The sequence below is a fragment of the Peromyscus eremicus genome, chromosome 8a (assembly GCF_949786415.1).
Source record: "Peromyscus eremicus chromosome 8a, PerEre_H2_v1, whole genome shotgun sequence".
NCBI classification, from domain to species: Eukaryota; Metazoa; Chordata; class Mammalia; order Rodentia; family Cricetidae; genus Peromyscus; species Peromyscus eremicus.
Genome location: NC_081423.1, coordinates 98712678 through 98724340, shown reverse-complemented (window position 1 = coordinate 98724340; position 11663 = coordinate 98712678). Strand labels below are relative to the sequence as shown.

Here is an 11663-nt window from a genome sequence, read left to right as displayed (position 1 = left end):
ATTTAAACCCACTAGCTGTCTTACAAGCCCCAGCTTCTTAGGAGCCTGCTAGCTAGCTCCTCTCTTGTCCCTAAGAGGGTGGGTGAGGCACTCGCTGGTGCGTGATGTGGATGAGGGCCAAGGGCTTTTGGGCAGAAACCGGAGCAGTGAGACAATGTGAGCAATGAACCCAGGCCCTGAGACCTTCAGAACCCCACCTTCCATGTGACTTTGGCATCCTGAGTGCTTGTACAGTCCAGCATCCTAGAAGTAAGAATCCACAAAACTTCTATGTCTTCTGGAAATCTGCACCTGAGAGTATGTCTGTGCAGAAGTGTGCAGGAGCCCATGGAGGTCAGAAGGAGGCAGCAGATCCCCTGGAGCTGGAGTTACAGATGGTTGTGAACTGCCGTGTGGGTTCTGGGAACTGAACCTGGATCCTCTGCAAGAGCAGCCTGTGCTGTGAACCATCGAGCCTTCTCCCCAGACCCACTGCGAGCACCTTTTCTGTGAAGCCTTCCACGGTCCCTGGATGCGAGCAAGTCTCAGACATGCTACTTGCTAGTGCATCTCCAGTCACAATTTCAGAGAAGCTCAGAAAGTTGGCCCGCAATGGTGATTGTGTGTGGGGTCCCTACCGTGAGCACCCGAGTGTGGATGAGCACCTGAGTGTGGTGGAGACCCTGCTTCTCTCATTTATGGATGAGGCTGGCAGAGGATGTGACCAGATAAAAGTGAGGCTGTTTATGATAGATATGTGGTCTCATATAATTCTCCAGAATTTGGCTTCAGAGACTAAAAAGAAAAAAAGAACTTGTTTGAACAGAAGGAGTTTCTCTTCCTTCGATCCATGCCAACTTAAAGCAGTACTCCACCCTTCCCTTCCCTCCTCTGCTCCCCCAGTGGCTAGATATAAGGCTGAAGGCCAGCAGTCCCTGGCCTGAACACCTGAAGGAGGAGGCTGTGTGACCTGTACATAGCCTCGAGGGACTTGTTCTCATCACACATGCTTCTAGCAACCAGTCAACCACCATGAAGACCTGTTTTTGGAGACTGCCTCCCTGGAGTCCAGGCGTCCTGCTGTTGACTATGTTGGCTCTGTTCTTCATCCTGCCCTCCTTCATGAAGGAGCCTCGCACAAAGCCTTCCAGGTAAGAAGGAGCCGATCCTGTGATTCCCAGAAAGACTACCCAGTGAGGAGGCCTGGGGAACTCTGAGCCACCTGGGGGTCCACATGGGGTGTTAAGGTCAGGAGTCTGATCAAGTACCCCTGGAAGGAAGGCCAGTGTCAGAACTCAGAAGAGATGCAGATGGAGGAGGTGGTGGTGGTGACCCAGGCGCCCAGAATCCCAGGAGGCTTGTGCAGGAGTTGGGAACTCATGGACTGAGTCTCCAGAGGGCAGACAAGACACAAGGCAAGTTGCCCCCAAGGGCTGGTGAGTAATAGGGCAGCTGAAGAAGGGCTTGTTCTTACGTGCCACTCTCCTTGACCCGAAGCAAAGACTTAGCCTGTGTATGTCCTGTGTCTCAGAGGCATTCTCACCCTGAACACTGAGTCAGTAGAATTTAAGACCTCCCGTTGGTGGGGGTCGGGGGAAACGTCAAGTCATCCCCAAAGGAATCCTCCACAGGAACTTCTAGAACATTTAGCACATCTTCCACAGTGAGACCCTCTTCCCAGACTCGATGAAAAAGCTTTTTTGGTTTTTACAGCTCAACATTTTAAAACAATACATTCATTCTGTCACAGAGACAGGGGAGAAGTACCCACAAGCTCAGTATGTGGCTCGGTGGGTGGATTGCTTGCCCAGCATGAGCAAAAACTGGGGAGGCAGAGGCTGGAGGATCAGGAGTTCAAGTTCAGCTGCATAGAAAGTTAGTAGTCCATCGAGGCCAGCTTGGTCTCCAAAGCGAGTTCCAGGAAAGGCACAAAGCTACACAGAGAAACCCTGTCTCGAAAAACCAAAAAAAAAAGAAAAAAGAAAAAAAAGAAAGTTAGTAGTCCAGCCTGAGCTACAGCAGACCCAGTTTTTTGTTTTGTTTTTGTTTTTAAGTACAGAGAAGTGAATCAGGAAGTGAGGGTCTCCCTGACTCTGTTACTCCCTAATACTCTGGTGTGCCCAGCGCTCACATTATCGGAGCTGGCCCTTCTGCAGTGTGGATCTGCACCAGGCCCTGCTCTAAACGCTCCAGTTTCTCACTCCTCATTGTGAGGAAGACAGACAGTTAAGGTGAGTCAGCATTACACCGCTCTGCCTGTCACAGAGCTGGGCTCAAACCCAGGCATCTCCATCCTGTAACCTGAGTCTGACGCCTGCAGGTTATGTAGCTGGGGATGACTCTGAACTTCCGATCCTCCTGCCTCTACCTCCCAAGTGCTGAGACTGCAGGTGTGATCCACCATGTTGGTTTAGGAACACATTTTACCTGGATAAGATTTGTCCATCTTTCCTTTGTGGTCATTAGATTGTGACTTGGGGGAAGGTTGGTTCAACACTCCTCCCAAAAATGCAAAACATCTTCTAAGTCTCCTGCAAATGCCTCCATACTTCTGTTCACTTCAAGAGTTCATTTAGAAGATACTGATTTTTGTTTGCGCTATGAAGATGTGTTTGTATCTGTGGGGATTCTGTTTGTTTGAGACAAAGTCTCACTATGTAGCCCTGACTGTCCTGGAACTTGCTGTGTAGACCAGGCTACCCTCAGACTCAGATCTGCCTGCCTCTGCCTCCCGAGTGCCTGTGCGGCTATGCCGAACCCTCTGTAATTATTTTTGTCACATGATAGCTCAGTTGTCGTGTGCATTTGTAGATGACAACAGCTGTCACAGTGTCAAAGGTCATACCTAGAAGAGGACTCCAAGGTTGCTAGAGAGAAGCTTCTAGTAGCAGTGGGCTGCAGGAGAATCACTCCAGGCCACTGAACCCAGCCAAAGGCACAGGCTCCCGCATTAACGGGTATGGTAAACAGACTGGTGTCCATTTCTGGTCTAGAGACTTCTGAAGGCTAAATGTCAATCAGTTGTCCATTGTGTAAGTACACTGGGAAGAGAACAGAACTACTCTATCCTGTGGTGTGGGTGTAGAGACCAGAGGGCGGACATCAGGTGTCTTCCTTCCTTTTTTGAGGTAGGGTCTCTCCTGAACCTAGAGCTTGCCAGCCGGGCTCCACTGCATGGCCAGTGAGCATTTTCTATATAAGGCCAGTCAGTGTGTGTGTGTCAAGGAAGAAGGCCCTTGGTTAAGCAATGAGGGCACCGGTGCGACCAGGAACCCTCTAGTCTCTGCCCCTCAAGACAACAAGCTCTGTGGAGGTGGTGGGGATTGAACCCAGGTCTTCAGGCTTAAGCAGCAAGCATGTTACCGACCGAACCATCTCCCCTGCTCCTAATTCATGTATTTTGGAGTGCAATGTCTTGTATCTTTATCTCTCATACAGACCAGAATTATGAAATTAAATTGCTTTTTGCCTGGGGATTGTCTACAAGCACTTTGCTCTGTCTCTCTGAATTAGAGGCTTTATAGAAAAATGCTCTCCTCAAGCCCACCCAGCCCATGTACAAGGTCAGGCCCCTTGGAGTCCAAGCATACAGAGCAACCAGCATCTAAAGACTTCTCAAACCTTCACTGAACTCTGTGCGGGAGAATAAGGGAACACCTATATATATATACTCACACAGATACACCTAGTCATTATAGGTATATTTAATTATAGAGAATTAAGTGAAACTAGACTACATAACTTTGTCCCTCTTTGCCGTGGCTTCCCATAAAATTTAAACACGTCACCAAGTAACCAGAGCATCTACAGAACATCTCTCAGAGCCACCCTTTCCTCTAGACAGATTCCAAAGAGGGGCTCTTTATCTCTCCACACAGCCGTCCATGCTGTGTGCTGTGAGCTGTTCAGTGTGGAACACCCACCCACTTTGGTTGGGGATGTAGCTCAGTTGGTAGGGTGCTTGCCTAGCATGCCTGAAGCCATGAGTTTGACCACTAGCACTGCTCAAACTGGGCAGCGTAGGGCACGCCTGTGACTCCAGCATTTGAGAGGTGGAGGCAGGTTGATCAGAAGTTCAAAGTCATCCTTGGCTACACAGTGATTTTGAGGCCAGTCTGGGATGCATGAAAACTGTCTTAATTTTTTAATGTACATATATATATACATACATACATATATATATATTTATATATATAAATACACATGTCTGTATCTGTATAAATATGCATGCTAGAGAGACTCATCAGTTAAGCATGAGTACTGATCTTGCAAAGGATCAGGATTTGATTTCTACCACTCACATCGAGTTCTGTGGGTGCCTGAATTCTCATGCACATACCCGCACATAGACATAACATCATTTAAAAATAAAAATAGCCTGGTGGTGATATTGCACGCCTTTAATTCGAGCACTCAGGAGGCAGAGGCTGGCAAATCTATGAGGTAGAGGCCAGACTGGTCTACAGAGAGAATTCCAGGATGGCCAAGGCTACACTACACAAAGAAACCCTGTCTCGAAAATAGAAAAACAACAACAACAAAACCAAACTTAAAAACCACACACACACACACACACACACACACACACACACACACACACACAAATGCATTTTCTATATAAGACCAGTGTGTGTGTGTGTGTGTGTGTGTGTGTGTGTGTGTGTGTGTGTGTGTTTTCTCCAAGGAAGACAGGAGATACAATGTAACCAAAAGCCGGCCCTCGCCGGGGAAGGCAGGCCAGGAGGATAGGTTAACAGAGGTGATCGCCCACCTCACAGGCTGCATTTCTTCAGAGCGGGAGGATCCACCTTGCCTTCTGCCTCTAACAGCAATGATCTCCGACTGTCCCGTCCCGACCTTTGACCTTACTCAAATCTGCAGTCTATATATGTACGTGCATCAGCGTACCCTGCCCAGAACAGACACTTAACAAACCGCGATTGAGTGACATCTTTGTTCTTATGTCCTCTGTGGCAATACTATGAAAATGTCTCTTAGATCAAGAGACTGGAACTTTTCCCAGAGCCAGAGTTAATCGTACACCTTAAGATCACATAAGACTTAAGACTGTCTATTCTACTGTGTAATCAGCCTGTTTAACCTGCCTTTTATATAACAACATAACAAGTATTAACAGCATAACAAGCTTCCTTGCCTTGAATTTGCCATATAACCAACTTTTACAACCGGAGCTACTGCATAGCTACAACCCTAAATTCTGTACTCCTTGGTGTCCCTGACCCAGAGAACAATGCATGCATATCATTTCCTGAAAACAATAAAAATAGACGTTGGAAGCAATCTTATAAAATGTTGGACAGAACATTTGGATATTGTTTGATAAACAATGATATCTGTGATACTGGAAGCTGGGTCTGTTGGAGCCAATGACTTAATCCCTTGTAAAACTCTGTCGAAGATTCCTTTAGAGTGTCCCATCCCTTCCCTGTGTGACGCTTTCTGTGCCGTTCAACAGACAGAGCAAAGCCCTTTGTCAGGGACAGACACATGCAGTCACTCACTGACAGACTCAGAACCAGGGACAGATTCACAAGACAGCCTTCATGCAGGCACAGATGGACAGGGACAGTGAAATAGAGAACTCAAGTCTTGGTTAAATGACATCAACCAGTGTTTTGATTTCCTCCCTTAGCAGGACACCAGTGCATTACCGGTGACTTTGAGTGAATTAGCGATGCTTTCAAATTGACTGTACATAATTCAAATGCTTTTGTTCAAGTCCATTTCCCTGCTGGACCTAGTGGTGTGGCCTGTAATCCCAGCACTTGAGAGATGGAGGCGGGAGAGTGAGGAATTGAGGGAATTCTCTGCTACATAGTGAGCTAGAAGCCAGCCCGGGTTACATGACTACCTGTCTCAAAACAACAGGAGTGTGAGAGGGAAGGAACTAACACTTGTCAAATATACATTTTAATTTATTACATTTATTTTATTTTTTACATATATATAGATAGTTTCTCTGTGTATCCCTGGCTGTCTTGGAACTCACTCTGTAGCCCAGGCTGGCCTCAAACTCACAGAGATTCACATGCCTCTGCCTTCCGGGTGCTGGGATTAAAGGCGTGCGCCACCACTGCCTGGCTATTTAAAATTTTCCATGTGTATGACTGTTTTGCCTGCATGTATCTAGATGTACCATGTGCGTGCCTGGTGCCTGTGGAAGCCAGAAGAAGGTGGTGGATACCCTGGAACTGTTACGGGTGGCTGTAAGCTACCATGTGAGCACTGGAAGGACTGAGTGCAGGCTCTCTGTGAGAGCAGCACACGCTCTTAACTGCTGAGCTACCTATCTGGCTTTTATTTATTTATTTATTTATTTAGAGACAGGACTTTTCTACATAGCCTTGTATATCCTGGGACTCACTGTATAGACCAGGCTAGCCTGGAACTCACAGGGATCTACCTGCCTCTGCCTCCCAAGTGTTGGGATTAAAGGTGTGCGCCATCACCCTTGGCAATTTTACTTCTTTATTTTGGGAGGAGGGGCACACATATAATGGCAGGTGTGTGGAGGTCAGAAGACAGCTTTGGGGTTGGTTCTCTCCTTCCACCATGTGAGTCCTGGAGATCCAAGTCAGATCCTCAGTCTTGACAGTCAGCGACTTCACCTGCTGGGCCTCATGCCAGCCCCTGCATTTGCAGTTTGTACTCGATGCCCTGCACATTGTTGGTGGATAATGCCAGGAGGCTTTCCTCAGGTGGCAAGAGCAGTAGTCCACCATACAGATGGAAGGGGCCAGGAGTCAGAAGACTAAGAATCCTCCCTCCAAGCACATGAGCAGGGGAGGGGAGGTGCTCAGACTTTCAGATCTGTGCGTCTGTCCATTTCATGCTCTTTCTTTTTTCTTTCACACAGCCTCAGTAAGTCTCTCGCTTAGTCAGGGAAACAGAAAACAGGTTGGGACTCCCAGGGCACCTGATACCAGCTGCATAATGGAAGGAGGCTATCTTAGTTACTGCTGTATTGCTGTGAAGAGACCAAGGCAACTGATAAAAGAAAACATTTAATTGGGGCTTGCTTACAGCTTCAGAGGCTTAGTCCATCATCATCATGGCAGACAGCATGGCGGCAGGCAGGTGGGCAGGTGTGGTGATGAGAGCGCTCTGCAGACAGAGAGAGTCACTAGGCCTGGCTCAGGCTCTTGAAACTTCCAATCCCACCCCCAGTGACACACCTGCTCCAACAAGGCCACACCTCCTAATCCTTCCCAAACAGTTCCACTAACTGGGAACCCAGCATTCAAACATAAGAGCTATGGGGACCATTCCACTCAAACCATCACAGATGGCTTTCAACAGACTAACATAAGAGCAGAAAAACAGGGACTGGGGAGATGGCTCAGATGGTAAAGCGGTTACCAAACAAGCAAGAGGATCTGAGCTCAGATCTCAGCACCCATCGGCACCAGCCTGTAATCCTAGAGGATTCTTGGGGTTTGGTCAGCCACCAATTTAGCTGAGTTAGTGAGCATCAGGTTCAGTGAGAAACTCTGCCTCAGGAAATAGAGAGTAATAAAGGAGGACCGTGCTGGGGTTGCAGGTACATGCATGGCTGGATTGATGCTGGATTTTTTTTTCTTTTTTTCTTTTTTTTTTTTTTTTTTGGTTTTTCGAGACAGGGTTTCTCTGTGTAGCTTTGCGCCTTTCCTGGAGCTCACTCTGTAGACCAGGCTGGCCTCGAACTCACAGAGATCTGCCTGCTACAGCCTCCAAAATGCTGGGATTAAAGGTGTGCGCCACCACCGCCCAGTGGATTTTTTTTTTTTTTAAATGTGGGTGCTGAGGATGCAAACTCAGTTGCTCATGCTCACACAGTAAGCACTCCTGCTCACTGAGCAGTGATGTTTCTGGCCTGTTTGTATAATATCCAACCTTCAACAAGAGTTATCTGTGTTCAGGTATCAGTTTATAGAGAAGAATAAAGAAAATCCTCAGGAGATGCTACAGAAGGCCATACCCCACAGACCCATCATGGAGCTGCCACTGAGAGTTCGAGACAAGGAGACGACCTCTGTCAGGACAGAGGAGCTGGGCCTGCAGAATCAGGACAGTGAGGCAGCCAGAGGAGACGGGGAAGAGAAGAGGAAGGAGATGACCACATGGACAGCATTGGGGAAACATCAGAGCATGACAGAGCCTGCAGCAAAGACACTTGTTCCAGAAAGTCGGGGTAAAATATTGACAGCCACAGGAGCACTGTTTACAAGGCTGAAAAAGAAACTGACGGCCACAGGAGCCGTTCCAGCCAAGGACAAGGAGGCCCAGGCCAACCCATCCCCTGCCTCTTTCCCCCACCCCACCACACAAAGAGGCCAAAGGCTGAAGGCCTCCAACTTCAAGTCTGAGCCTCAGTGGGATTTTGAGGAAGAATACAGCTTGGATGTGGGGGGCCTGCAGACGGTGAGTTGGGACCTCCCCACTTCCTCAACTTCCACCCCCCACCCCGAGCAGCCCCTTCCTCCAGGCTCAGCTTTCAGTCTTGACCTTGACCCACCCTGTGCTCGGCCCAGTGCTGCTGTTGGGCCATCCTTCCTTCCTGTGACAGCCAAGGTCAGGGAGGAGAAGGCAGGTCCAGAGTCAAGGTCTGGGCAACTCAGGAAGGTGTGGGTGGAGAGGGGTTTGCCTTGAAACCCTTGAAGAGAGCCTGGGGCAGGTCAGCAATCTGTGGGGACAGAGTGTGGCCAGTTCTGGGGTGTGGGGCGTAAATCCTTATTCTATGGTTGTGGGACTGATGGACAAGACCATAGCCTCATGCCCAGCTGCTGCCCTCCCAGGATCACTGCCATCCCTGGAAAGCCTAATCTAGTACCTTCGCTCTCTTCCAGGCTTAGGAAAAACTGCACATGTTCAACCCCATGCACCTCCCTGATCTTTCCCACCCCTGCCCAGGAGGCTAATATTGAACACCTGTTGGTGTATATACACAGAACAGGATCATAGTCCCAATGGTACCGTGGACGTACCACGTGTGGCCTTCGGACTTGCAAAGGTGTAACTAACTGCCTAGGAGCCGAGGGGGCCTGTTTTCTGGGACTAAGGTGGGCCCAGACATGGAGAATTAGGCAGCCAGACATGGGGTCCAGAATGAAAGAGGGAGCAGGGCAGGAGCTTTCAAACTGCAACACCCAGCCCAGCCCCTGGCTAATGGCCTTCCTGGACCACTCCCTTGCCTGACATGGCCTCCCTCACATAGACCTGCCCCGACTCTTTGAAGATCAGGGCCTCCAAGTCACCGTGGCTACAGAATATCTTTCTGCCCAACCTCACTCTCTTCCTGGACTCTGGACACTTCACTCAGAGCGAGTGGGACCGTCTAGAACACTTTGCACCGCCCTTTGGCTTCATGGAGCTCAATCAGTCCTGTGAGTCCTTACTTCAGGGCAGAGGGTAGCCGGCGTCCTGTCTGGGGTCTGCCTCCTTTCGGGACTCTGAATGGAGCCCTGCTCTGTTCCAGTGGTAGAGAAGGTGGTGACCCGCTTCCCTCCGGTACCCCAGCAGCAGCTGCTCCTGGCCAACCTCCCCTCGGGGAACTCCAGCTGCATCACCTGTGCTGTGGTGGGCAACGGGGGCATCCTGAATGATTCACACGTGGGCCAGGAGATAGACAGCCATGACTACGTTTTCCGGTATGTTCTCCATCTCCAGCCCCTTGTCTGCAGATAGGGACTATTATGGGGACCTGACAAGTGTCCCCAATGTCTTTACTAGAAAATGGAGTGTGTCGACAACTCCCGCCTTCCCTGCTCTATCCCTGCTCTCCCACCTCCACAAAATTCTCTCCTCCATTCAGACCATCTAGTTTGATCTTTCTCTATAGGCTGAGTGGAGCTGTTATTAAAGGATATGAACAGGATGTGGGGACCCGGACATCCTTCTACGGCTTCACTGCCTTCTCCCTGGTCCAGTCAATCCTCACACTGGGTCGTCGAGGTTTCCAGCATGTGCCTCTGGGGAAGGTGAGAAGAGAGGAATGGGCATGGGCACACAGCCTCAGGCCAAGGGAGTCACAGAGGAGAGCTATGAGTCTGGGACATCACAAGCTCCGTTCCTATGAGGGCAAGAGCAGTAAGAACAGCCACCCGGGCCATGGGAGAGCCAGTGTACAGTCTGGAATCAGAGTCAGGCCATCCCCCGCCCCCGGTCCTCAAGACAGTACTCCTGAACCGCTTCCTGTCCTTGGTCTTCAGGATGTACGGTATCTACACTTCCTGGAAGGCACCCGGGACTATGAGTGGCTAGAAGCGATGTTTTTGAATCAGACCCTGGCAAAAACCAAACTTTCCTGGTTCAGGTATCACTTCCTTTCCTGCCCCCAAAGTCCAGGCCAGACTGAGAAGTGAGTGGCTGATTTCAAAAGCATTAGAAGGGGGGACTGCCTCTGTGCCACCTGGAGATGGGATAGTGGTCACACCATGACCCTGACTTGGCCTCCAACAGGCCGGGTAAGAGAACAGGTCCTGAGTGATCCATCCCTGACTACAGGCACAGGCCCCAGGACGCTTTCCGGGATGCCTTGGACATGGACAGATACTTGTTGCTACATCCAGACTTTATCCGTTACATGAAGAACAGGTGAGGGCAGAAAGCCCGGGGAGGAGCTGTGGTCCCTCTCATCCTTGCTGTCTCCTGACAGCTGGGGATCTGGATATTCTGAACAGGTTTCTGAGGTCAAAGACCCTGGACACTGCCCACTGGAGAATATACCGTCCCACCACTGGAGCCCTCCTGCTCCTTACAGCCCTTCATCTCTGTGACAAGGTAAGGTTGCAGAGCATGGCCCAGGGGTGGCTGCACACCTCTGATGGGAACAGGGAGTGGGCATAAGCATGCATGAGCACCCAAGGAACCTGCATCCAGACCCCTAGGGACAGAGCCAGGATAGAGGAATGAGGGAGGCCCCAAGAGACAGCCAGTGCAGTCCCAGCCCTCCCAACCTTTCTGCAGGTGAGTGCCTATGGCTTCATCACCCAGGGCCACGAGCGTTTTTCTGATCATTACTATGATAAATTGTGGAAACGGCTGATCTTTTACATAAACCATGACTTCAAGTTAGAGAAAGCAGTCTGGAAGCGGTTGCATGATGAAGGCATCATCCGCCTCTACCAGCGTCCAGAAAATCCAAAAGAAAAGAACTGACCAGCTAGGCTTCAGGAGTCTTCTGGATCACCAGCGGCACAGGGTGTAAGGATTCCACAGATGTCCCCACGCATCTCCCAGGACTCAAACCTGCTCCAAGCCCTTCGAGAGTCCCAAGGAACAGCTGTGCAGAGACCAAGGGTTTGGAGTCCTCTGGAAAGTCACTGCAGGCTCTGGTAGTTTCTTGCTCAAACCTCACACTTAGAATTTGAGCCAAACCCCGAACAATTCATTTGACGTTATGTTACTTTTCAAACTCTGTCTTCAGGATTTTGGACTCTGGAACCTAAAACGACACTAAGGAACAGATTGAGGCACTGGGTAGTGGTTGGAAGAAACAAAACAAAACAAAAAACAAAAACAAAACAAAACAAAACAAAAAACACCAACAACAAAATCTTCATTTAGACTTAATGCCCCAGTTGGGTACCAAAGGGCCTGCGATTTGCTCAAATAGTGCAGTAGCGGCTCCAGCCGACAGGGGGCGGCAGCTGAGCGTCCGAGCGCGGATTGCCTCTCCTTGCGGT

The 11663-nt window shown here is 49.6% G+C and overlaps 1 protein-coding gene across 1 annotated transcript; it reads left to right on the top strand.

The window, feature by feature from the left end:
- The first annotated feature begins 1011 nt into the window (after positions 1 to 1011).
- On the top strand, positions 1012 to 11431 carry LOC131917122 (alpha-N-acetylgalactosaminide alpha-2,6-sialyltransferase 1-like). The gene is made up of 9 exons (XM_059270755.1): positions 1012 to 1130; positions 7899 to 8400; positions 9194 to 9362; positions 9455 to 9626; positions 9818 to 9956; positions 10188 to 10291; positions 10483 to 10572; positions 10659 to 10758; positions 10945 to 11431. The coding sequence occupies exons 1-9, from the start codon at positions 1012 to 1014 to the stop codon at positions 11134 to 11136; spliced, it is 1587 nt and encodes a 528-aa protein (XP_059126738.1). The 3' UTR covers positions 11137 to 11431.
- Positions 11432 to 11663: the final 232 nt, after the last annotated feature.

Excerpts from the sequence above, each read along its gene's own strand:
- LOC131917122 (XM_059270755.1), top strand. The coding sequence starts at position 1,012 with ATGAAGACCTGTTTTTGGAGACTGCCTCCCTGGAGTCCAGGCGTCCTG. Across the intron at positions 8,401-9,193 it reads ATGTGGGGGGCCTGCAGACG|ACCTGCCCCGACTCTTTGAA; the intron begins GTGAGTTGGGAC and ends TCCCTCACATAG. Across the intron at positions 9,957-10,187 it reads AGCATGTGCCTCTGGGGAAG|GATGTACGGTATCTACACTT; the intron begins GTGAGAAGAGAG and ends CTTGGTCTTCAG.